The following is a 26,665-nucleotide window of genomic DNA, read 5'->3' as shown; positions in this document are numbered from 1 at the left end:
CAATAATAATTAATCGTTTTTTGATTGTTTATAATTGTTAAATAAAAAGCTAAGATAAAAAAATTTCTATTACATTTCTGTATTCAACGCGAAAGAAATACGCAATAAAATATTAAATGTGAGAAAAATTATATTTATTATTTATGTAATACCTAGACCTTGATATAATTTTCTGCGTTTTTACTGTTTCTGATGATTAGCATCTCAATGTCATTAGAGAATAAGCTATAGGTATTCCTTTCTCCATTAGTGTTTATGCAACCTTCATAAGTCTGGTCTCTCAGATATAACTTTGTATGTGTATGTATGAAGCTGATATTCCTCTATAACTCTTTCTGATAAAACGATGTATGTCCGCAAGCACTGGATATTCAGTATCGTTCCAACGAAGTGCTCAGTCATTCTCGATTCGCTAACAGCTTCACAGCGGTCACACCGTCTTCTATTTTTACAAGAGATCAGAGATTTACTATTACGAGGTAATAAGGAATTTTATCTTTTTTATTTTACAATTTTACAATTTGTTTCTAGAATAACTAAATAAAATGCATACGTATAAATTAATATTCTTGAAAATTATTTATTTTTAAATAAATTCAAAAGAGTAGCTGTCATAAGGATACTGATTAATTATGTAATCAAATTCCAAACACTTGATTTGATTATATTTTTTATTAATTTTTACTGTTAATAATCAATAAAATTGTTTAATAAAAACTTAAAAATAAAGATTAAAATTAGTATTGTTATATTTATTGCAAGTATTTTTAAATAACACTATTTATATTAATTTATAAACATTTATATGAAGAATATATATTTATATATAAGAATATATTACGTTTTTACTATTATTAATATCTTCATGTTTAGAATTTTCTAACTAGTCACGCGATAAAAACTAGTCACATATATAAGTATACATGTGATTAGTTTTTATCGTGGTGACTATAAAGTGTGACTATCGCGAATACTATAAATGTTATTTTACATATTTATTTTTATATCTGTATAATTTTCAGAACATGCCGACGTATAAGCTAATATATTTCAATGTTACCGGCCTTGGGGAATCAATTAGGTACATGTTAAATCATCTTGGCGTTAAATTTGAGGATGTTAGACTCAACTTCGATGATTGGCCGAAATATAAACCAAGTATGTTTTTTTTTTCAAATTACGAAACTGTCATAATTTCAAATGTCTTTCCACCTGATTTAATTTAATTCGAATTATAAATTTTATTATTTTGTTATCTTCATGGTTGTATTCGTCAAGTTTTATTGTTTTATGATTATTTAGTAATTCGTGATTCTATTGTTAACACGATAGAACGGATATTATTTCGCAGTAATCTAATAGCATTTTTATAAATTGAAGACATGCCCATGGGACAAATACCAGTTTTGGAGATTGATGGGAAGCAATATCATCAGTCTAGAGCCATTGGTCGGTACATCGCCAAGAAGGGCAATTTATATGGCTCTGACGAACTCGAAGCCATGGAGATCGATGCCACTGTTGATTCAATGGACGACATAAGACAAGGTAAGAATACCGGTGATGAGCAAACGCGAGAGAATGATAGGTCGTTAAATTACATAATCACTAAAACATGTTTGTGACTTCTTGATACTTCCTCGCGGGATTAGCGAATATGACGTATACACGTTGCACACATGCAAGTCGAGAGATTTAATATTACTGTTGCAAGGTGTTATGCATGAACTAACAGTTATTTCAAGTTAACGAGCTTTATTGTTTTCTGAATGATTATCGCGTGTCTTATTATCGCTTTTCTCAAGGCGTTTCATGAAGATCTCAATTTCTGTGTGATGCAAAAGAAGTATATTTATTTTTGCAGCTCTGTCTCTTTATTATTGGGAACAGGATCCAGCCTCCAAAGAAAAACTCAAGGAAACTGCTTTCAAAAAATTGCCTTTCTATCTCGACAAGTTCGAGAATCAAGTCAAGAAGAATGGCGGACACTTTGTCGGTGGCAAGGTAATTATTTTCGCGTGTCAAGCTGTTGCTTCTTGCCTTGTTACTTTTGTCGTTGAGACTATAATACATTTTTGTTGTTTTAGCTCTCTTGGGCAGATTTCTTGTGGGCTGGATATTGTGATTATCTGAGTTCTATCGTGGCCGGAGATCCGAACAAGGATCATCCTGAAATGAAGAAGTTAATGGAGAAAGTTCGCGCTTTACCCAATGTTAAAGCCTACCTCGAGAAACGACCCAAGACGCAATTGTAAATAAAACGACTTATAATTTTGTACTCTTTCTTTCATTTGCTATGCATTGATATTAGGTAATTAGTCTCCCTTGTTTTGTATTGTAAAAGAGAAGCTTGCTAATGTGTCATTTTTAAACAGCTTTAATTAGTTTCTTCACAATCTACCTAACAATCATGATTATTACGCAACAAGTAGAAGCTAATATTCTGAACTAAATTTAACAATAAATCTTTCCAGTATAATATAAACTAATATTATTACGTAACAAATACAGAAAGGAAATAAAATGTTTTTTATTCATTAAAAGTGTGTGTATCTCGCTTTCCCTAATTTCTTCTTATCTGCTTGAAAACTGTTTGCATATAGTTACGTAACCCACACACACAACGCACGTTTGAGACACAAATGTAAATAAGATATTTTTTAAACACATTGTTTAGAGATGTCTTTAAGATATTTTACGTTCTAATTTTGAACGTCTTACACACACACACACACACACACACAATTTAAATTTTTTCTGTATTTAAATATCGATTTATAAAATTTATTTTATGATCTTCTTTTATATTGTTTCCTTTATTTAATTATATTTCTAGAAATATTCTTGTATAGAATAGATATTGTTTTAACAACCATTTAATAATACACATAATCATGATTTGTTTGTACAAGTTGTAAACATGTCTATGAGATAATTGTCGATTCTGGAGATAGATGATATGATATATAACTTTAACTCAAGGCTGCTTTATCGCTAAAAAGAATAATTTATATGGCTCCAACAAATTCGAAGCTATAGAGATTGATGTCACAGTTGATTCAATTGAGGATGTAAGATAGAGTAAAAATATAAGTGGGGGAGAAGGATTGGCTGGTAATAATATAATATAATAAAATTGAAAACAGAATTTTCTAATATCTCCCTGATAGATAGTTGGCGGAGATCTAATTAATCAGTATGATGCACATTGCGCATAAGAGATTTTATGTCACTATATATTACAAGATACTATGTTGTCAACGAGCGGAAGCTATTTAGAGTCAACAATCCGTGCACTTCCTAAACGATTGTCGCTCGCTGTATTGCTAGCATTCTTCTCTCGACATACAATGAGGATAATTCTTTGCGATGTCTCTGTGCAACGTAAAAGCTTCGATTCAGTTTTATTTTTGTTATTTTACCTGTCTACTACTGGGAATAAGAGTCCACTTTCAAAGGGAAAAGAGTTTATCAAAAATTGTCCTTTTATCTCGACAAGTTTGAAGCTCAAGTAAAAAACAACGGAATTCTCCGTTAATAGCAAATTATGATTCGATTAATTCCGAAATTATCTTTGTAAAAGTCCAAAAATATATTTTTGTCATCCTTTTTAAAATAATTTGCTTTTTTATTATTTTCTTCTAATAGAAATAGAAATATCTGAAATAATTTACAAAAAATAAAGACATTTTGTATAATTTTTTTTTAATAATAAAGTTTGATAACATGTATTTATTATTTTAAAAACATTATTCTAAAAGATTCTAAATAAGAGATTCTTACATTTTTATTTAGCAAATTATATACACATATATTGTACAGCTGTCATTTATACATTTATTATTCAGGTGTTTATTGCCTGCAAAATAAAGCCAAAGACAGTTAACTATTATCATGATAATATACGTATAAAAAATAAATGCTGAAATTAATTGTAAGTTGCATATATATCGACGATATCAATAAGTATTATAACCACGTTTTTGAATGTTTTTAAATAAACAGATAGATATTTTTTAATTTACGTTTCAATGCAGTTTTATTAATGTATGCCTAAATAAAATATTCAAACTTTAATTATATAATTTTATATTTAAAATTGTTTAATGTTTTTTATTGTAAATAATGAACAAGCCAGCTTCTGTCAAAAGAAAATTATTATATTGTTTTTTAAATAAAATTACATAGTTTCGGAGTCGTACTTTTTTTTTTTTTGATAATGTCGAAATAATTTAAAAGTTGGCACTTTCCCAACGTCGCACAAGATAATAAAAATAAATAAGGTACACAGGCCTTATGTTCTACAAGTCTTTGATCGCAATTAATGTTAAAACCGTCATGCAATCTGTTTTTATCACAAAATATGTAAATATCCACGACAGGGAACAAGAAGCTTACTTGTGCAATGACATGCCGGTCTTAATAGAACGTCTCCTTTAATTACACATAACGTTATTTTATCAACGACAATGTTACAATAATCATTATTATAATGTTCACCATACATTCTTAGGAACGCTGAAACTGCATCTACAAATTCCCTCCGCGTTTGCGGAGAAGACTAGCGTTATTAACAGCCATGCTGTGGATAGGGAAACATTACGTTCACACACATGCATGCTTTAAATATCAAACATTCACGCGTGCCCTACATCCTGTGTTCGTGTTATAAGTTCCGGCTTAGCTCTTCGTGCAAAAAAACACGCGTAAGCGCGATTCTCCCAAAGCACAGGTAATAATTTCAGTTAATTTTTCCATTTCTTCTTGCGGCAATTCTTTGCAAAACTCTTCAATCACCTTCGATATATTTCCCACGCCAATTCATGTCGATGATGCAACTGTATCACTAGTCATGTTGCAACAAGATTTCGACTTTCGAAAAGACTCTCGGATTAGATATTTGTACAAATTTTTAGACAACCATATAACCGAAGAGTTTTGATTTGTGTTTGACATTTAATTCGAGAGACGGCGTTCTCTTGGGTTGAACGGATGTCAGGTGACAAGTTCGAAGTTTAACTCGCCCATGTAACGCGCCAGTTCCGATCCAGTAAACTCAGTCTCGTCGAGGTCCTGAAGACTAGAGTTGCTAATCGTATTGGCGCTCTCGATGCTCGGATGACTCTCAAATCGTGGTGGGATTGTAATAACATTGTCCGGTTTCGATTTCGCCACTTTCGTCGGGTTGTTCGATAAATTCTTTCGATGCTGCGCGAAGAATCCTTTCGTGCCGAGACCCAGTCTCTCCGTGAAGATTCCTGCTAAAAAATATCAAAATGTAAATATCTTTCCTATTTTGTTGGATTCTATGAATAAGAGAGTTGATGTGAGAAACCTTAGCAAAAGGCGAAACAAAAGTGTCTTTCTTTTTTGCGCATTTACATTTTTTAAAAACATAATTTCTTGCTTCTTATGTGCGTGGATGGGTGCGTGTGTGCGTGTCTATCTTCAAGAGAACCTTCCCATTAATTTAAATTCAATTCTACAAATTAAAAAAAAAAAATCACGCCGTTGATTTAGCCATTATTGATTGAGGGAGCAGTTTATGAATTAATTAATGTCGCGGAAACACAGGCGCAAACAGACGTTACCTAAAGTGACAGCCTTCGGTGACCTGTGAATCCTCAGTAGACATTCGTTTGCGTTGTTGTTACCTTCGTTGTTTAGGCCCTGTTTGCTTAACGATGTCATCGTGGTAAGCTGGCTACAGTCAGAGTCCCTGGACACTCTTCTGGTATAATTTCGACAATCCATGGTTTCTTTGATCGTAGGTCGCCCCTCTCGTTCGTTCTGCAGTTTCGCGAGTCCATTCGGCTCGCAGAAATTTGCGTTAGCCAGAGCAATATGCGTTAATCGTTGCTGTTCGTCGCTGACGGATATCGAGGGTGAGTGCTGGACGTCGTCGAATCGATGCCTCATCGATCGGTGATACCGCGACAGACTACTGTAAGTCGGCTGTCGACGGTTACCCTTGCGAGACGAGAACTTTCTGATGCAATATTTGGGCAGCATCGACTGAAAGGAAATTAAGATAAAGTAAAATTATGTTGCTTTTGATTTTTGCAATTTTGATCGTAGCTAATGCCTTATCGATAATGTTCGAAAAAAAGGAAATTTATAGCTAACAGAATTAAAGCAAAAAGACATTATCTGCACATATTTAAATATGGAATTTAAATATGGAAAAGTTCGAAAAAATATTGGCAACGTAATTATATTTAACTATACTATAGATGAACAAATAGTTTTTAATTGAATGCTACGGAAAATTAATTTTTCTATTTTTCTTGCAAGTATATACAAGCGATTGATTATCGACCAGTTCATGTGGGAATTGCCAGTGGAAAATGAAGCGATTAAATCCGATTCTCCGGCACGACTCACCTTGAAAGCCTCTCTGAACTTGTTAGACATGATATTGTAGAGAAGCGGATTCACCGTGGCGGACAAATAGTAGAACACTCCCGATACGTAGGTGAGCGTGGTGTAGACTATGACCATGGTATCTTCCGACCCGGAACTGTTCTCACCGTATACAGCCAGCAACCTCTGAGCGTGAAATGGCGCCCAGCAAATAAAAAAGGCTACCACCACCGCGACTGCAAAGACAATAATGATGCCCTGAGTCGGAGAGTGGAATAAATCAAATTTATTGATCTCTCATGAGTGAGATATAGGATATAAAGCGAAATAATTTTTATGAGATGAAATTATAACGTTTGTAATAATTAAGAACATCTTAGAAACACCTCTTCCCTTTCAGACGCCGAGACGTATGCGATTCATTACTGTCGGTTTTAAAATTGTAGGTAATTTCTTAGAATAGGGAATCAAACTATTTTCCAGGGATAAAGTGCGAACAGATCCGCTTCGGTTTATAATTCCTGCGAGTGTATCGAGAATACAAGGAGTAATGCAAAGTCATCGCGGAGACCATTTGCCTTCATTTAGCGCTACTTCAGGTCACCTTTCGCGATTTCATTAACTGCGTATCAAGAAAATGAACTTTTATTATACTATCCACTGCGGTGGAACATTGCAGTCTTCGAGAGACAATTAACCTTTAGAGATTGGAAAAATCAAAGAATTGACTCTAGATTGGCTTTAGCTTTCTTTTATCACATTTTAGTATCCTTATACAGATATTAAGCTAAAAATTTAAAAATCGTATAAGATTTTCTCAGTTTCAAAAGATTAAAGTAAAGAGATTTTTGTGTAGAACATGTCAGATAGAGCGGGAGATACATTTTATTAAGCGAAGTGGCTAATGAAATTTGGAAAATGCGATCTTCACGAATGATAACATGAAAAGCGATTTACTTTTACTGAGCCGGATCCAAGGTTTCCTCGCAATGAGAGATCGTAGGTGTAAATATAAGATATCAAATATATATAAGATCTTATAAGATATACGGTATAAACAAGATGCTTTCGCTGTCGCAAATTTTTTGTATTAAACTGAATTTGGCAAGGAGCAGTAAAAAAGAGCAGACCTTTATTCATGCGTCGTTGGATGGATATTAAAAGATGAGGGATGTGACTGTCTGAAAAAGTGAATGAATTATGGGGTAAATAATATTTTTACATAATATAACACAAATTTTTACATAACAATGGAAAAGCTAAAAAAGATCTGAGAAAATATTTGCGTACTTTCGACACAGACGCATAAAATAATTTCAATGCAAACATGTAAGAACTATTTAATCTCTGAGAAATATCAAACTTTTGCTAATTTACATAATTATTTTAAATTAATTAATTTTGAGAAAATTTAGCATTCGACAAAAAATCGGATTTTCTTTTTTCTATAAAACAATTGTAATTAACATTTTAACTGCGAGGAAAAATTAGAGGTAAAAAATTCAAAGATAAATAATTGAAGATCATTAAGAACTAGTTCTAATTAGTTCTAATTAACAAATTTGGCTTTATTTTAAATTAAGCTAGAAAAGAATGAAAACAGAACGTTAAGAATTATTTGTTTCATTAGTGTTTATCATGCATTTAAAAAAATATTATGTATAGAATATTTTATTTGGAAATTTTTTAACTTTGAAAACTTTATAACAAATCTTTCAACTTTTAATAAAACTTTCGGAGAAGCGTTTCGTAATTCTGGAAAAATTCATGATAACTAACCCTTCACAATTTGTGAGGTATTGCGACCGTAAATTCGCATTTCTGGTTGACGGGGAATCGAAAACACAAATGAATCATCGATGCGTTAATTCGAAACATCGTTCCATCACAGTTTTACGCAATGACGGAAAACGTTCTATGGCACGAAAATGCGAAGGGATGTGAGTTATTTTCTCTTTTTTTTTTTGTAGGTAGAAAGTCGATTTTATTACCACATGTGTTGTCGACAAACGAGATTCGCCCACACGCTCGACATTTTTATTTCGATTATCGCTTCGACCGAGGCATCTAACCATCGCGAACGAAGATAAGAGATCCCGCTGCGATCATAAATTCACCGTGTGAAAATCGCATCGGGACAATTTTTCTTATTTTCAGATTCACGGGTTTGGTCGACATCATTGATTCGTGAATTTAACAACAATGGTACTATACAACGGAAATATGTCAGTGTGACAACTTTATTAAATATCTTTTATTGCTGTTCATGTTCAATTTAATCAAAATGGAAATGTGTCAGTGTGACATCTTTTATTACTTTTCACGTCAATTTAATATATTTTTGTGAATGTTCCACACATTTGGTATATACAAGTTTAACCACGTGCTCAACTTAATCATGGAAAATCATAATGAAAAAGTGACGGGTATAGTCATTATGATTTGTGAATGCTTATTCTTATTTGATTAATAAATGAATTTCTTTTTATTTTATTGTGCACGCGCGCAGATCTTAAAGTATTCCTCTTCAAATGTATGTACATGCGCGTCTTTATCAAATTTATTAAATGTAATTAAAAGTTTGTTATATGCTGATATATATCAGCATATAACAAACTTTTAATTACATTTCTTAGTATCAGAAACATCTCAAGATTCCGAAGATTCGAGACAAACATTAATACTTCCTACAATTTATGGAAACAAACATTTTCGACGTTCTCTCAGACGTTCCGCTTCGTATTTAATGGACCGTTTGATAAGACCGAGGATTTCATTACGAAGATAACCACGACATATCCCGAATAATTTTTCGAAACTAATCAAACGTATTTTTTTCCATTTTCATCGTCGTAGAACGTAGATCTTCGACTTCAAGTGGCACGGAAGAAAGAAAAACATAGGCGCGCGTGTAGAAAGCAAACTTTCCTTTCCTTCGGAGAACACGCATTATCCCTACGATGATGAGAGGGTAAATGAAGGGAGAAGCCTCCTCTCGCGTGCCAAAAAGAGAGATGAGGCAATTTGGCGGAATGCGTTCGACGGTAACGTTTCTGCTACAGCCAGATTGATAAATCGATATGAATAGCGAATGAGACGGCAAATAAACGATCATTACCTCGATAACGCTTCGCGATATCCAGAAATCGGAAGTACGAGCGGAAACGTCGTTTAGGTATTTTTAGTCGGCACGTGAACGGTAAGCTTCATTGCCATCGAGATCATCGAGATAACGTAACGATAGTTTATTAAAGGATAAGATGTGCGCGGAATCCCGGAGCGCTATAGAATTCTTATACACCGAGAGAATCATAAGAATGTGATAACTCTGATTTCGAGGTCGACGGCGTATTTTTCCGACGTATTTTTTCTTTATTAAGCTCGAGATAGCTTGGCGTGGTTCACGTGTTTCGATAAGACGAGCCTAAATAAAGCTTCTCGCCGCGTGAGAGATTTGTGTTATCCGCAGTGTTATGCTGCTATTTCCGACGGTATATTTGAACGATCCTCTTGCATAAGAGTCAGACTTACATAAGAACGAGGAATTTCACTAACAGTTTCACGCAAACAATTGTTCGACCTCCTCAGGCACGTGACAGCTTGTAAATTTTTCATTGACGCGGTGCATCATCGCATCTGTGTATCATGTGTGAGGTACGGAGATTTCGGAACAATTTCTTCATTCATGGCTTAAGAAGTAAAGATGCGATAGACGTTCTGTCTAATCTCTAAATGTTTGGCGTATCGTGCGCTTACGCCAGCGTTAAATTGCAACCAGGAAGGCCTGCAAACTGCTATAATAATTCAAAGTAAATTTGGATGCAACCGGCGATCACGTGAAAGATTCGATACTTTGGGGGATTACTCGATTCTTGCGTAAGCCGATTGGTCAGAAAATAGACTGGAATCGTTCTAGTTAAAGCATGCAAAGGTACACAACCAGTCGTTCACCAAAATGCATCTGATGATGTATATGTGCGTAAGCTTATGTTTACGTTAACTCCGCTGTTCCGAATTTTCTGCTATAATCGTTTGGGTCAATGTCAAGATCGGTCAAAAAGTTCTAAAAAATAAAAACAATTTTTATTGAAAAGAGAAAAAATTATCAAAAATCAAAGAAGAAAGTTTTAAAATAAAATGTATTTTATGCCAAATAGATTCGAAACAGCAGAGTTAAAAACTCTAATACATGCAGAACACGTGATAAAAGTAAGCATAATAAATTTTAATAAACTTTTAAAGTTTTTAAAGAATTTTTTTATCTAAATGTAGGTCTGTTATAAAAGTGGGATATTTTAAATTGGCACTTTTTTGTCGCACGTTTATAAGAAGTGAATTAATTCATTAAAATTAATAATTGGCTTCTGTCTTTACATTTTTGTCATCAATATACTTTTTTCCTTACGTCGCTCAAATTTATCTCTAGATTCCCAACGATCTTGAGAGGACAAAGTTGGAAAGAAATTCAATAAAGAGAACTGGACCTTAATTTCGTCGGGCCTCGACTTGTTGATGCGACCGAGAATAAAATTGTCGCCACCATGTGACACCGTGAATGATTACAAGAGTGACGAAAAGAGCAGGTCGTTTATCAATGGCTATTAGAGCGCGAGCAGAATAATTCACCGGGTTTTTCGACGCAAGCCCCCGAACCCAAGGCCGCTCTTAGCGAGGTAGGGAAGATAAGGGGATAACCCAGAGAAATGTCAATAACGGACCGTGTCTTATACACCCTCATATTTCAAATTTCATCGCTATGTCGGGTCGTCCGCAGGATGCCGATTTGATTTCTTTTTCTTTTTTGCGCCTACTTATAATTTGCTAGATATATAATTTTTTACGAGAGAAATAACAAGGGCAAACGTTCAAATCAAATTATGGATTAATACATGTCATCTAATTGGAAATTACGTATAAATTCGCTTTAAATAAAGCCAGAAAAGTTTTAAGATCGAGAAATTGATCTCTTTCATTCAAGAATGTTTTTGTAATGTTAGGATTCAATTTCAATTTTGCTGGGAAGAAACTTATAAAATTTGAAGAAAAAAGTTTACCTACATTATATAAATCTCGAGAGATCTCACACACAACAACACGACGTAGGAATGTGAGATTTAACCCTGACACCTCGAAACGCACAAACACTCTTGTTATTCGTTTGACGTTGCGATATTTGCTCTATTATCCGGCTAATGTACGTGTCCGACCTGATAATCGTGAAAATATACGGGCATAGTGTAATCGAGTCCGAAACCACTCGGTTGATTCATCGAAACGTGGACACGATCGACTATTTCCAAGGTTTTATCGCGTTCGGTGATCTCGTTGATTGTCTTGCCGAAGGAAATAGTTCAACCTCGAGAGACTTGTCAATGACTTCCTCCAACAACGAATGAGTTCGTCGATCTTATTCGCATCACGAACGAACCGTGGTATTGTAAGAGAGTTTGTCGTGCAAAGATATATTACGTGTTCGAGGGCAACTCGAAAACAGTATAGAAATTTGCTTTTATTATTCAAGACATTCCGGAGGCAATTCTTTAGTAAATTATCCACGATAGAGATGTAAAATTATTTCAATTTAAAACAAAATTAGAGATACAGTTAAAATATTTATTTAAAGATAACTTTTCACATTTTTTATTAATTTAAGTAAAATTTAGAAAACTTATGCGAAGGTTATTTACATACTTGACGAAGGTTATTTACATACTTGGAGTAAAACATATTTTTAAAAGATATGCTTTTATATATATTTATGTTTCTTTAAATTTCTTTGCGAAGGTAAGACATGACTACGCAAAATTCAAAAGTGAGAAAGGAATTTAGAAATTAATAAAAATAAATTTACAATTTAAATTCAATGCTTAGAAGTCAAATAAACCAAAATTTATAAGGCGACCAGAGTAAATGCCATATGAATAAAGTCTCATCATTATGAACGGCATCGATGTCGCGGCGAGAAGAAGTTTATGCGAAGTCGTAAAAAGTCTATCAAATGTTCGCAATACTCTCCTTTCCTCTAGTAAAAATCGGTATTTTTCGATATTTGTGCGTCTCGATGACGGGCCAATATCATAGATTGCCGTTTTGAAAAAAAAAAATTCGTAAGGCTAAGGCATGTTGCGCGATGTGACAGATTGCGTCCCGTCAGAATCGATCGTGCGGAAATAACCGTTTCCTCTCAATCGTTTTTTTCTCTTTTGATAGAACGGCGCTTATCCGTTTAATTTTCATACTCTATTCGAAAATTGACACGGCGATGTTTAGTTTCGCGTCGAGTTTAATTGCGATTAATGGAATTAACAGCGCCGTAATTTTCTTTAATTTCATTCCTACGACTTTTATTTGACGTGTTCAACTGGACCTTCGCGCGAAATTACACGTAATTCGACCTCGCCATGATCTTGTTTGATACCGTATCGTGCTATGGTGTTTTAAAAGACGCAGGAGCTACCGTTTAGACGTTTATAACGAGGCAAGTTAATTAAATAACTCGTAGTGTGATTCTTATCATGAGCGTAGTAATTGCCCGTATAGTTTTCATATCGCGGAAATTCCCAAAGTGGAAAGCATACGATATTTACACAGATTCATATTAGACAAGCGGGAACTTTAAAGTGTCCCTCTCTCGCCGCACGGTTGCGTGCTAGCGCGAAATTACTTGCATATTATCAAAGCACGGCAAGGCGCTTGCGGCATTATCTCAGTTATCTACGGTCTTTTGAGCAAAGTTCTAATAATTAAGCACGGATTTGAATATTTCACGAGGCTGTTACAGGAATGTCTGACTAAGCACTTGTAATACATCAATCCGCTTCGGGCGGCCTAAGCCTATTTGAACTTTTCGTGAGAAGAGAGCATCAGGCGTTTTAATACGTTTAGTTATTTGCACGTGGAACTATCCAAACTTGTTAACTTTGAACTTGCTAGAATATACGTCACATTTGTACTGCCAATTAGTATCATTAATAATAATGTAACTAATGATGCTAATAACTAATTAACTGTTCGATGTCATTACTGCTATAACACTTGTTAAGTTATATTGTTGTATGTTGTATTTCTTTAAAAATATCACAAATACTACATGTAAATTGAATAAACACATTTTAACAATAAATTTTTAAGGTTTAAAATTTTCTTTGAATAATGTTCTTTAAGTATTAATTTTAATTTTCAAATTAAAATTTCGTTAAAACTTACTTAAAATTAATTGAAGATTATGATTTTATTATTTGTTTGATCTCCCGTAAAGGATCTATTGTTACACAGTTTGATCTACTTAGTATGAGATGCTCTGCAAATTGCGCTTCGAAGTATTCTTCGCGATGGGACAATAAAATTGCAAATTTTTCCTAGAATTACGTTTTATTGGGTCATCGATCTTTGTTCGGCGAATTGATAGATCTCGATAAAAGTCTTTAATGGTTTCGTGAGTACTTGACTCGGAATTAAAATAGATCCCATTTCAATCATATCAAATTGCTAAGGACGTTCGTAAGTATACAAATTTCTGACGATCAAAGCGACCGCGTCGCTTACCGAGCATGCGAATAACGTTTCTCTGAGCGTTCGTCTTTCCTCTGCTGCTGTCCATGTGATTCAACACACCGGGAGCGTGATGCCTCTTACTGACGGTGGTCAGCAGGGTCGAGCGTCGCAGCTTGATGGCGATCAACACGTACAGCACGGTGATAATTGTCATCGGCAGCACGAAGAACAGGATAGTTGAGATCTCGAAGGCGTGCTCGATTAGGGTCCACCGACGTGAGCACCTAGCGCTGTCCATGATGACGGTGCCGTTGTAGTCGGAGTAGATGATGCCGAATTGGATGGCCTGTGGTACGGCGAGGCAGAGGGCCAGCAGCCAAATCGCCATCACGAACTTTACCGCCCGGGACAGTTTCGACATTGTGTGCGAGATAAACGGGTGGCAGATCGCCACGTATCTGCGGAGAAGAATTAAACGGCGAGATATGAAAAAAGGTAAACGTTATTTTCGATTTCTCAAGTGACTGAAACCCGTCGACGGCTTTCTACTTTGCGCTTGTCCAGATAATCGATTTCGGACGCAGTCCGAAATCCCGATTAGGATGGACACTGGCGCGAGCTCTCCTTTGAAATTTTATTTTATCGATCTTCACAGACTGGATTGAAATACATTATCGCGCGCGATGACGAAAGAAGAAAAAGAAAAACAAACACGGCACTTGGGATCGATAGATAAAAGCCAAATGATTGACAGGACACCGACGTGGGATCGACGAGCGTCGTACATTCATCACATTCTATCAGTCGGGGTTTGATATACGGGCGATATAATACTTTTGAACTCACCTCTCTATGGTGAAGGCCGTGATGGTCAGAACGGTGGCGTTGGTCGAGGTCTCCGAGGCGAAGCTCTGGATAATGCAGAACGCCTCGCCGAATATGTACGGGAAGTTCGACCATATGTAATACATCTCCGGCGGCAGCCCGAACACGAGTAGAAGCAGGTCGGACACCGCGAGGCTGAAGAGGTAGTAATTGGTGGCGGTGTGCATGGACTTGTTGCGCGCGATTACCACGCATGTGGAGATGTTGCCGATCACCCCGGTGAAGAAGATCACGGCGTAGATCACCGTGATCGGCAGCACGATGTACAGGGGATCCCGGCGGATCGACGCGGGATCTTCTTCGTCTTTCAAGAAGGGGACGATCATGTTCGTGTAATTTTCGTATCGCGGATTCGCAGCGTGAACGACGCCGTCGACCGTGGAACGAAACCCCTGTATATTGCTGTCCTTCGGGAGCCTCCAGGAATCCTGAAGCACTCCGGTGATGTTTGCTGCCGTACCCGAAATCATTCTACTTTTTTTTTGTAATTGTTTTCCGAGTGGTAAGTAAAAGAGTAACAATCGACTTCGCGACCGAATTTCAAATCGAATGAACAAATATCTGCGCTTTGCGAATATCTCTTCTATTTGTATTTTTGCTATTAAATTCGCCTTGAGATCATCGCAGCAGCTGTCGCGCGATGATTTATTTTGCGAAACGCAGCGTCTTCTTCGGATAGAATTGACGTTCGAGAACCCGTGAGAAGATCCGTTATTGAAATCCCGGGTTATGATCGACGTTGTCGGCGGATTTCAATCTACATCTTGCCGGAAGCGTCAACGAGTCGAACGGTTTTTCTCGCGAGAAGATCCCTCCGGTTGCTTGCTCTCGCGTTGCTATCTGAAATTACGAGTTTCACAACTAATTTTCTCGAGACGTTCGAAGAGACGTTTGATGGAACAAACATCGAGCAGCGCGATTGCATTCGCTCAATTAAATTTAACATGCGAGATTATCGCGTTCTCAATCTTCCGCGTATATGTCGTAATGATGTGTTATGGATGGCACTACGGCTGGCATTACGGACAGCGGCTTCCATCACCCGCCGATTAACGAGACGACATTCCCTGCATCCTCCCCTGCGGTTCGATTAATTTCGGTCAATTTGCGCGAGAATTGAAGGGCCGTCTGTAAATTCCTCAATTAGACCAACCGTACCGTATTGTTCACTCCACGATTCATCTGCGATCGATTTAAACTTTAGCTTTTTTTTTTTTGTTAGCGCGCTTAACGTGCTTTTCCTCGTCGTTTGATATAATAAACTGGTTGTCTCGCGGATTCGCAATAGCTTTATTTCGTGGAAGATCAGGCACGATCAATTATCCGTGTCCGTTACGTCAATTATACAATGTATCCGCTAATATAGCTGCTATGACGCGACGAATTTGCGTGACGTTGCTCTATGCGTGCTATAATAACTTCATTCATTACGTTGGTGGTGGATCTGCTTCATTTTCCATGAACACGCTGACTTTCACAATGGTATCATTAGCGCGTGGAATTATTCACGAAATCCCTCACTAATGAGCGGTAGATGTCTAAAAAGATCTCTAATAGTATGTGATATGATTTTCAGCCGTGTATAATATCCCTGTTTGTTAACAAATATCCGCTTTCCACATTGTCACTGTTGTATTAACTGTTCTGACAAGGGTATCGTCTTTCGAATATATGTATTACGCTGACCTTAACGCATCGCCTTTAACCATGGTCCATTTTTCAAGCATTATATATAAACCGCCCATTTGGTTTTCGGAATATCACATTTCCCTAAGTACGACAAATCGCTAGAGAAATACGATAATCCTGTTTGTCGATATAAAATCCCGTATTAAGCAAAATTAATACGACACACATATATAAATTATAAAGTTATTTTGATTATTTAAATACTTTTAATATTAAATTAAATTATGATATACTTTTATCTTATAATCTACGTACACAATATATAAAGTAATTTTCGAAAATGTATCGATCATATTTTTGATAGCAATAATAATATTCTCATTAATTACTTTTTTTGGCACTGATCATATTCTAAATAATTGTACACGATTAAAATATTCTACACAAATATATTGTACACAAAAAAATTGCACGTGGAAAAACTATGCACAAGAATTATCCTTGAATTAAAAATGCGGATATATTGTGTGTAGAAAAAATGTCTACTATGACATAATATGATCAGTAGAATATGCCCCTTTTTTTAAACATCTTTCAAAAACATAAAATATATTAATTTCTACAAATTTAATGATTTTGTGTAGAACAATCCCGACTTCATCTCTGTGAGCTGTATGCAGTTGTAAGCGGCAGTTGTGCTTCAGCAAAGCAAACAGACATTCTGGTACCTTTCAACAACCGCGCACTACCTTGCACTCTCAACGGAGTCCTAAACTCATTCTTCTGCGTCACGTTTGCAAAATTGTTTCCACACGCGCTCGGGTATACTCATCTCCACGCTCGTTGCCTTCGCGACGATGTTGTCATCAGCGATGCAGTGCTTTCGTAAACGCCGTTTATCGAACAGAACGGAAACACATGGCGCTATTTTCGACGTGAATCGTGCTCCCAGCTGACATTCAACATTGTTCAATTGTCCCCAATGAGTCGTTAACTTCCTCAAACATTATCCAGAAGCCGCTTCGCGAAACTAATACGACGAATCCTCTGATTTATCTGTTCTACGTTTAGTTGTCTTTTCAATTTTCGATGTGAGTTTCCTGAATAATTTGTATTTTGGGATATTTAGGAAATATGAATTTTCCAACATGTATTTGTACTAAATCTCGTAAAAGTAAAATGTCATTCTAAAAGAGGAAAACTTGAGCTTGTGCAATCTTCGAGCGATTTGTCACTCTTTTAAGAATCAAAATTCAGTTTTACAGGATTGAATTCTCTGAAAGTTCTATACAAATAATTTTTTTTTATTCGAGTGGTAAATCGACATTGTACAAGCTTAATTTTCATCCTTTTAAAATATTTTATTCTAAAGAAATTTAGAAAATACTTTGAACACATAATTTTCTTTTTATATTTCTGATATATTTCTTCTTTCATCTAACTCTTATTCGTAAGATTAATTCTCACGTAATTTTTTATTTTATAATTTTAAATCTGTAATTCTGCTCCAGTTATTATACTGATATGTTTAAACGCGGAATGCCGTTAGCACAAATAATTTACATTTTAATAACTAAAAGCGATGATTGGATCACGAATACGCGTATGAGCTCTATTCTATTTGCATTACATTAAATTTTAATGGAATACTCTTCAATAAACGCATATAGTTTATTTTAGCCCAATTTTCAAAAACAACATTAAATATCTTTTGAGAAACAACTTGTTCTCAAATCAAACGTTTCCGAAAAGCAGAATTTCTTTGGTTTATTTGATTTACATTTCTGGGCTTCTTAATTTTTTTTAACATAAATTTTGCGGAAGGTTGACTTGTCGCTCGGTCAGTGGATCATGGTCGCCCTTTGTCAACTTTAAAATTAAAACATCTGATACGCTTTAACTTGGTTCTTCTCGTAGTTCGCGCATATTTATATCCTCAAGCTTTTATTTACGAAATAGGGAGAGTTAGAAACATTTAAGATAACAGTGAAAAATTATTCGAATATAATGGTATCATTTTGCGAGATACTTTACGACGCATTTTGATTGTGTAAACTCGTGCTTATACGAGTCCCGTTGCTACTTGTCTTGATTAGTCTCTTGAAATTTGAATAGAATCATTTGTTTACATTAAACTACAAAGCCAATCACGTTCAAGTAAACTTTTCAAGTACGCAAACTCGCTTGTGCAAATTTATTGAAGTTTGTAAATAATAAAACTGCAGTTGTTTTGACTTGCACAAGCGACTGGAACAAATATAAAAAATTATTCAATTAAAAGTTGGTGTTGCAAATAAAAGTAATTACGATAAAACATACATCAATGCTCTTCAATTACTTCTTCTATATTCACAGTTGCTATTTAATTAATTAAAATATTTAAAAACACAAATTTTTATTAGCTTAAAACTCTTTTTACACCTATTTGTAAAAAATCTGTTTGTATAAAGCACTTGGTTCTCAATCGTTTTTTTATTCGCATTGTTAGATTTTTAATTTTTGTTCAGTTAAAAAGCAACTGTTTGATGTACGCTTTACATAATTACTTTTACGATATACATACACATTTGCACAAGTTTATTTAAACGTTTGTGACTGACTTAATCGAATCTATGTGAGCCAATGTGTTCCGTTTGTCGTGCGTGTTTGATCATGAGATATGCCATTCTGCGAATGTCGTAAAACTTACTCACGTAATTTCTATCAAAAAAAATTATCTGTAAAATTAAATTATCTTGTCCCATATCTATCGTACCTGTGCTAATGTATTGACGTGTTAATTAATAGCGATTCCAAATGGAAGTAATTCGCGATATACGCGGTACTCTTTGCTGGAACAACAGACGATCCAGATCAACAGACACTGTTTCCTTGTTAGAGCAACACGCAATGTTATAGTTCCATTAACATACAGAGCTCTTTGTTGAGACAACGGGTTACTATCGATCGGAAAATTAATCCTTCATTCGCCTTCATAGGAAGGCGTAAACGGGGAACTCCATCGGGACCATAATTCAATCTGTCATCCAATCCGAGTTGGATTCGCATTATCATCGAACTCGGCACAAATATGATAGGAAAACGCAAGAATATGCCGTCAACTGACAGCTAAGATATGATGGATGATAGTCAAGAGTGAAAAGCCTATTTTTTTGAAACAAAACATCGAGAAAATGCAGTCTTATCTGATCAATCGGCCTTTGATTACGATGATGTTTATATGAAATTGGCTCGCCGGCACTTGATAATACGCATCGCAATTTTCCGTTTAATTGAGATTGAATGCGATGTAAGCGTAAGCGTTTGAAGAAACTTCGAATAATCATTTTTGCGTAGATGACTCATAACAAGTTAAACTTTTATTTCCACAATTTTAAATTGTGCGATTTAATTTTGCAGTCTCGAAGTTTTATTTCTACTTAATATTAAAAGGAAATTATTTTAACTTTAATTTTTCAGCATTATTGTAATTTTCTTATTTCTTGAATTTACATACTTTTGTAATAAGAGAATTAAAAAGTTTTGATAAAATAATGTATATTGAAATCAAGAAGAGATAATTCTTTTATAATTACAAGTTAATAAAATTTATCATATCTGGAAATTAAATAAATCAGGTTATATTTTTAACTCCGCGATACTTAATTTACTTGCTAATGTAAGCAAAGGAGTTAATAAAATTCTTATATCGCCTTTTAATATATTTGCCAGTAAAAATAAAGATGTGATTAATTATGACAAGCGAAACGATCCGTAATATTAATATTCTGCACTATTTGTTAAAAAAAACTTTATTTTCAAGATTTTTGCATTTCTTGATTTATGTCTAAATTTTATTGATTTTATATCTTATAATAAAAAAAATCAATAAAATTAAGCATTGGTATTTTTTACGAAAATAAATTTAATAGAAGAATCTTTTGTGAATATTACAAAGTGAATATTACGCTTATTATAAAATTCTATGCTTCAGTTTTATCGGAACTCTATTACTTATAAAAGATTTACTGACAAAAGATCTCGTCAATTTTTCTTTTATGTATAAGCTTCTATAGTATCCAATTATTGGAAATAGTATCCCTTGGTTACAGATCGCGCGTAATATTTCCGATTGCAGCTTTTAGTGCCATTGAAACTGTTAAATATCGATAACACGAACCATCTATTAATAAATTGGAATCTCATTCGAGAATTGCACTTGACATGCAAGTTTATTGACTATTAAATTACTTTCTATATTTGTTCAAATTACTGTAATTATTCGATATCAATTTTATTTGTTGTATCTATAATTCTTAATTATAAAAATAAAAACGTTTGTGGAATGTATGTATATTTTACTTTAACATGCAATAATTCAAGCTGTTTACTATTTATTGCAGCGTATACTTATAAGCATAATTTTAAATGTAAATAATTAATGATTATTTTGAACTTAAAAGTACCGTATTTTTCTTGTCAAGCGATAATCGCTACATCTAACGCACCATCTATATTATGCATCAAACGACGAGAAGGAAACGACAATCTCGCAAACCAGAATCGAATGAACTTGACAACGCTGAAATGCAGATAAGCGTACTTGGTTGGAAACAAAGTTATTTATCAGAAACAGGCAAAGTTATTTATTACAATGAACGTTTTCCTTGTTTATCTCTTTAATAAAATAAAACAAAATGTTGCTTCATCGATGCTGCAAATGTTGTTTTATGCTCAAATTTTTAAAGTGTTTTGAACAATTTCTTAATCTTCCCGCAACATCAAGATATATTAATCCGTGTTTTCTTTCTCTCTACCTTGATCTCACATAAAATTTTTATATTTTAATTATTTAATTACTTGTTTCTGTACATTCTATACATTGTCTTACAAAAAATTATAAAGATAATGATCACGATTCTTTTTACCTGTTGCACGAAGAATAATTGCTTGCCAAGAAGAGTACGTATATTCAATTATGTATTTTATTCAATTATGTATTATTGGAATGTATTGCAGATCAGCGATGGTCACTCTTCGATTATTTTCTGAGAAAACGACGCGTCTCATATTCAGTTACTGTTTATCATCACAAAACATTCAATCGCATAAATCTTGACGACAAAACTGGACCGAACTCGCCGATATTCAGTCAATGATGCATGCGACGATCATAAATTTTAATCCAAACCCGCTCGTCTGGCGTCACCTGTTGCATCGCGATTTCGCAAACTTCCAGAAGACGATTTTTAACTTTCTGTTCTCGGTTATCTCGATATTCCAACATCGCGACAATTTTTTGTCAGTTACGACTAATGGCAGTGTATATTTACATTAAATGAATTAATAGAATATCTTTTAATTGAAAGCATTTTATATAAGATGTAAAACTAAAATTTGAACCACATTAGAAACATGTACGTATGTACATAAGAAAATACTTATATTGTTATAAAATTTATTTTGTAGATTTATATTTATATGTTTACTTGACATGCATATTGTGTTTTGTATCGCGTTACCTGTAGAAATGCGCAATACGATAGAAGAGAGCTGCACTTTCTTGCATTTGCGTTGGTTTCTTTGAACATTCGCGGTACGTCACTTGTGTATCTTCGTTCATTCACTGTAATAAAAATAAAATGAGAACGAAGGCCAAACGTTAATCTGATGACAGCTTCAATTTTCTATCACATGAATCATTGTTTTAAAAATATGTAGAATGTATCATCTTTCTAATACAACAACAATACCTTGAACGCGTGAGATTTTGTGTACACAATTTTTACTCCTCTTTCCTGAATGCGAAGTTGCCCTAGTTACCACAAAAGTGATTATTTGATACAATGATCTACCGCGCATTTATTTCGATATTTCATTTCGCGCCACCCTGTCTAACTAAATTAAATAATTAAAGTAATCCTTCACTTTTTTCACACAGTTTTACAACTATGCATTTTTACAACTATCGATATGTATTTGTTTAACAATTAATAACTCCAACAAAAATTGAAAAATACTACATGCACAATGTTTTTTGTATTTCAATCTCTTTCACTGTATCACGAGGTCGGAACGGATTACATCGTGTCGGGGAAAAAGCCGAACTCGATTTGGCGTGGAAATGTTGAATCGCCCCTCGAACCTAGCGCGTGCCGAAGACGTCCATGGTGGGAGTTTTGCGCCAGCGCGAAGATCTCGTTCATCTATTATCTATATATTCGTATCGTATCATAGTGTGAAACTCGATCTACGGGAGTAAAAATATTTTATCCAATTATCTGTCAATACGGACATATCTTTTTATCACTATATTAACTTTATATTTAATATTAACTTAATTATATAAAGTTAATTATATTAACTTTATGTAATAATAGAAATTTAATATTGTATATTGCCCTAAATTTATACAAAAAATAAAAATAATATCGAATCTGTAAAAACAAGTTTTGTTCGTCCAACTCTTTGAAAATATGAGTCTTTTGAAAGAGAAATTTTAGAAGGATATTTAAATTACAAATATTTTGCGAAATCTTGCGAAAAGATTTATGAAAATTATCGATTTTTCAGATTAACTTTACTGCCAAATTTCTTTTTTCACATTCAAGAGAAGAGAATTTTGACAGGAAAGTCGAGAAAGTCGCAACAACGCAATCGTAGAAATCCTGCGGGTGCTTTAATCGTAAACTTTGCTCCGTAAACACCTGCTGCGTTCGCGGGAACTAAAGTGACGTAGTAAAGGGAAATTTACGGCGAGGATAAAGTTAAGCTCTCTTAGCTGTCACAGAAAATCACGTGGACATCTCATTCACTTGAAAACTTCCGCTTTCCCTCTGCAATAACGCTTAATTGCCAATTTCGACGTTTCCTCGATAGCGTAATTTTTCATTAGCGACTTTCCCTCCGTAGAGTCCATTCTTTTGCATCGCTGCATCTGGCCAGATGGCTTTTAAAAGGACGTCCTTCGATGTCGTGCACCTTGCATGTCTGACCTTATTGTCCGTTTAAGCCCGCCGTACTTTTTGTATTTGTCGGACTTCCACTTCGACTTGCCAAAGTGCATTTTCTGGATCGATTAAAAACCATTCTCTCCAGGAAATTAAAAATCATCCGACATTGCGCATGTTTGTGCGCGAAATAATCGCATAAAAGAGGTACCTTTTAAATTCAAATATTTTTTAATTTCATTTCAATATAAAAAGGAATGTATAAGACAAATATAATCATACTTTATATTAAAGCCTTATATTTAAAAGCTATAGCATTACAATTAAAAAAAATTTTGTTGATAGAGTTTAAGAAAATTTACCAAGTTAGAACAGTTATATATCAAGAGCCACTTTGTCGGTAAAAAGTTAAATTGCTCTTTTATTAAATTAATTTAAGTGATTGCTCTTCGCTACAAAAGGAGAACAAGATGCTAAGTGACTTGATACGTAAAGTAGATTACATAAAAAAAAAGGAAAAATTTTATTGACCATGCTTGAGGGAAAGAACCCTGTAAATTGAAGAGATATGACAAATTGTGCGTATTTGTACTATACTTCAGTCTTAGATGCGGCACGCTTTCTGGATGCAAATTTTATTCGATCATTTCACGTGACCCAAGTGCACACTATCCTACTTTGCCGTTCGTTTTCTGTTATTGTTTCTATTATTTCCCCTCAGTAATCCACCTGGACTTGCTCCGATTCCCTCTTTATGTACTTCGAGCGCACTATCGTCTATTTGCAGAAGAAAAGACAAAATTCACCCCATGTTATTCTGAATAGAAACTACTCACTTAGCTTGGAGCATGGACAAAACTTCTTACGAAGATAAAATTCACACTTCTTGCGTGGACATATAGATGGATTGAATTTATCAACAAATTGGCCAAATCATAAAATTAGACTACAACATTTTTTCTAAAATAAAATTTTTCTTTGATTTCATAAACGCTGTAATTTTGTGTTATACAAATGTGTTATACATAAAATTCAACATCAATTGCATTAGTTTTATATGCAATGCATAGCTAAATTAATTATTGTTTTAATTACTACAAAAGGCAGTAAATAATTGTCTCTATGTTATTCATGTTTTATCGCGTGTAAAATCCACGATTTAACTTGGTATCGGAATGTTTGATTTGCTAATTGAACACAAAAGTAAAAATGAAAAAAATAATGGAAATAACTATCCAAACTGCTAAAAGTCAGTACAATTTCGGCGTCAAAAAATCAGCACGCCTTGCTGTTTCTCATATTACGATCTTGCTGTGAAAGACATAGCTATAGAATAGTCGGTACTGTCGTAAAAATAAAATTCCAGAATGGTCCTATGACACTGTGTGACGCCGCCGAGCGATGTAATCTTCGGGCTGTTCATTGCGTCATAAGAAAATAACGAGGGGGAACTTGTAGTAAAGCTGTAGACGTGACATGGTCTCGACAAACGTTAGGATCACCACCGCATTTCAAATGACATTTTGCGATGCAGAGAGAAATATATATAGGCCATTTATCTTCTTTTCTCAATCCGAGTGACCGAGCTTTTATTACTAAATCGCCCATTATAGCTTTTATAATCGTCACGTGCGAACGTAAAAATTTACGCGTACAATATTAAAATTTAAATGATCAACACGTGCAAACGATCGATCGGATGTAGTTCACAGCAGTTAGCACTAATCGACCTCGACGAGGGCGTGTTTCAATTGAAATGCATTTTGATCCATGCATCAAAATCAACAGTGAAATACGAAATAAAAGGTAAAATACGATGGGATCGAAAATGTAAAATAAACGATTAAAAATATGATGCAAAAGTACGAAATGAGAGATTTAAAGCAACAATCGTTTTTCATTGAACGTGTAGTCCAATTAAACATTTGTAATTAAACGAGAAGTTAATTGAAAATTTATTTGCATTACGTTCGATTCGATTTGAGTGTGCATATGAACGTGCAAAATTCGAAAATCGTAAATTAACATCGTCCACGCGTTACAATAAAATAATGACGAAAAAAAAAGAGTATTGTCAAAACAAGCATTTCGGCAATATTCTTTCTTTCTTACAGCCACTTTTTATTTCTCACTTAACAAGCCGAAGGAAGGACAGCAGAATTCCTGTTCCGCGTATTTGTCAATCTCGACAGAAGTCAAATGGAATTATTATCTCCACGGGAATTGCGTGTCTGGAAGTGAAGGGAAGAAGAATTGGAGAGCGCGTAACGTGTGTATAAACGACTTTTTTCTGAAGTTTGCAAAGCCAACGATAACTCCGAGTCAGGGTTGCCAACCGTCCCTGATTTTGCCAGAATTGTTCCGAGTTTTCAATCTATGTCCCGCGTCCCGGCACAATAGCAGCCGGGACGTTAAAAAGTCCCGATTTTCAGAAATTGATAAAATTCGTAAACAAAGCGCGATATCCAAAGAGAGCTTCAGAGGCTTCAGAATCAACAGAACTATTTAATATTATAGAAAACTTACTTAAATTAAGAATCAAAGAACAATATTTTGGCTCACATATTCAAATATCAAAAAATCATGCAGATGAAACAATTTTAAAACAAGCAGAATTTGATTTTAATGTTCTTTTTATAAAAATGCGCGTGATTATCTTACTGATCATTTTAATTTTAATAATATAAATCCACTTAAACAGATTCATCCTTTGTCCTTAATACAAAATTTTTGTTATGATGATATCGTCAAAGCTGCTATAATATTAGCACTTAACAATAACATATCAATGGCCAAATTATTTAATAATTATTCTCTAGCAAAACATTTAATAATAAATTCTCTTACCGACGATATCAGTGTAGATCAAAAGGGTAAATATCTTTAAGAGGTAAAGGAAGAAAAACTAAATAAATTATCGGTTATTGGATATGTCTTGTACTGAATTTATACAACAATTTAAAAATGACAGAAAGCTCATTACAGTTTTATTTTTTATTTTTATTATATTATTATTATTTTGAATTTATTACATGCATTTGCCTTTTGTTTAATTGACAAGTATTAATGTTATGTTAATTTAATTTAATTTTATTTTATTTCAAAGTTTTTATTTTTATGTTTAAATCTCTTTTCTATAATTTTGTAATTGTTCGTTTATTTAACATATTATTAATGTATATTTATATATAAAAATAGACTAGTAAAAAACATAAAATGTACTATGTAAATAAATTTGTAAATATTTCAATTTCCCCTTTCCCCACTAGTTTAAAGTTTCCAAAAAAGTTTCTTCTCTTGCGATTCTTTGATTTTGCATTTCTTTTTTGTTAGAGAAGTTTTCTGAATTATTCGTTAAATATTTC

General features: G+C 34.2%; 2 protein-coding genes across 4 annotated transcripts; one reads left to right on the top strand and one right to left on the bottom strand.

Annotated features, from left to right (window-relative positions):
- Positions 1-348: 348 nt before the first annotated feature.
- Positions 349-2,543, top strand: LOC105834923 (glutathione S-transferase). Its single transcript, XM_028190179.2, has 5 exons — positions 349-479; positions 1,023-1,158; positions 1,381-1,548; positions 1,865-2,004; positions 2,088-2,543. The coding sequence occupies exons 2-5, from the start codon at positions 1,026-1,028 to the stop codon at positions 2,253-2,255; spliced, it is 609 nt and encodes a 202-aa protein (XP_028045980.2). The 5' UTR covers positions 349-479; positions 1,023-1,025; the 3' UTR covers positions 2,256-2,543.
- A 1,659-nt stretch (positions 2,544-4,202) lies between these two features.
- LOC105834928 (pyrokinin-1 receptor) lies at positions 4,203-22,732 on the bottom strand. Of its 3 annotated transcripts, XR_001138936.3 has the most exons (8): positions 22,104-22,732; positions 21,873-21,976; positions 14,704-15,582; positions 13,909-14,315; positions 6,385-6,599; positions 5,592-6,015; positions 5,336-5,482; positions 5,146-5,261 (listed from the first exon to the last, which is right to left on the bottom strand). XR_001138936.3 is itself a non-coding variant. In XM_012677785.3 (7 exons), exons 3-7 carry the CDS (start codon positions 15,210-15,212, stop codon positions 4,996-4,998), a joined length of 1,821 nt encoding a protein of 606 aa, XP_012533239.1. In that variant the 5' UTR covers positions 15,213-15,582; positions 21,873-21,976; positions 22,104-22,730; the 3' UTR covers positions 4,203-4,995. The 3 variants fall into 3 exon arrangements, 2 of the variants coding, with proteins under 2 accessions (XP_012533239.1, XP_012533240.1); XM_012677785.3 differs by lacking the exon at positions 5,336-5,482 and having other exon boundaries at positions 4,203-5,261; positions 22,104-22,730; XM_012677786.3 differs by lacking the exon at positions 5,336-5,482 and having other exon boundaries at positions 4,203-5,258; positions 22,104-22,728.
- Between the last annotated feature and the right edge of the window lie 3,933 nt (positions 22,733-26,665).

This window comes from Monomorium pharaonis, chromosome 8 (genome assembly GCF_013373865.1).
Source record: "Monomorium pharaonis isolate MP-MQ-018 chromosome 8, ASM1337386v2, whole genome shotgun sequence".
Classification (NCBI taxonomy): Eukaryota; Metazoa; Arthropoda; class Insecta; order Hymenoptera; family Formicidae; genus Monomorium; species Monomorium pharaonis.
Note: the sequence above shows the minus strand (reverse complement) of the source record. Positions and strands in the feature narration are given on the sequence as shown.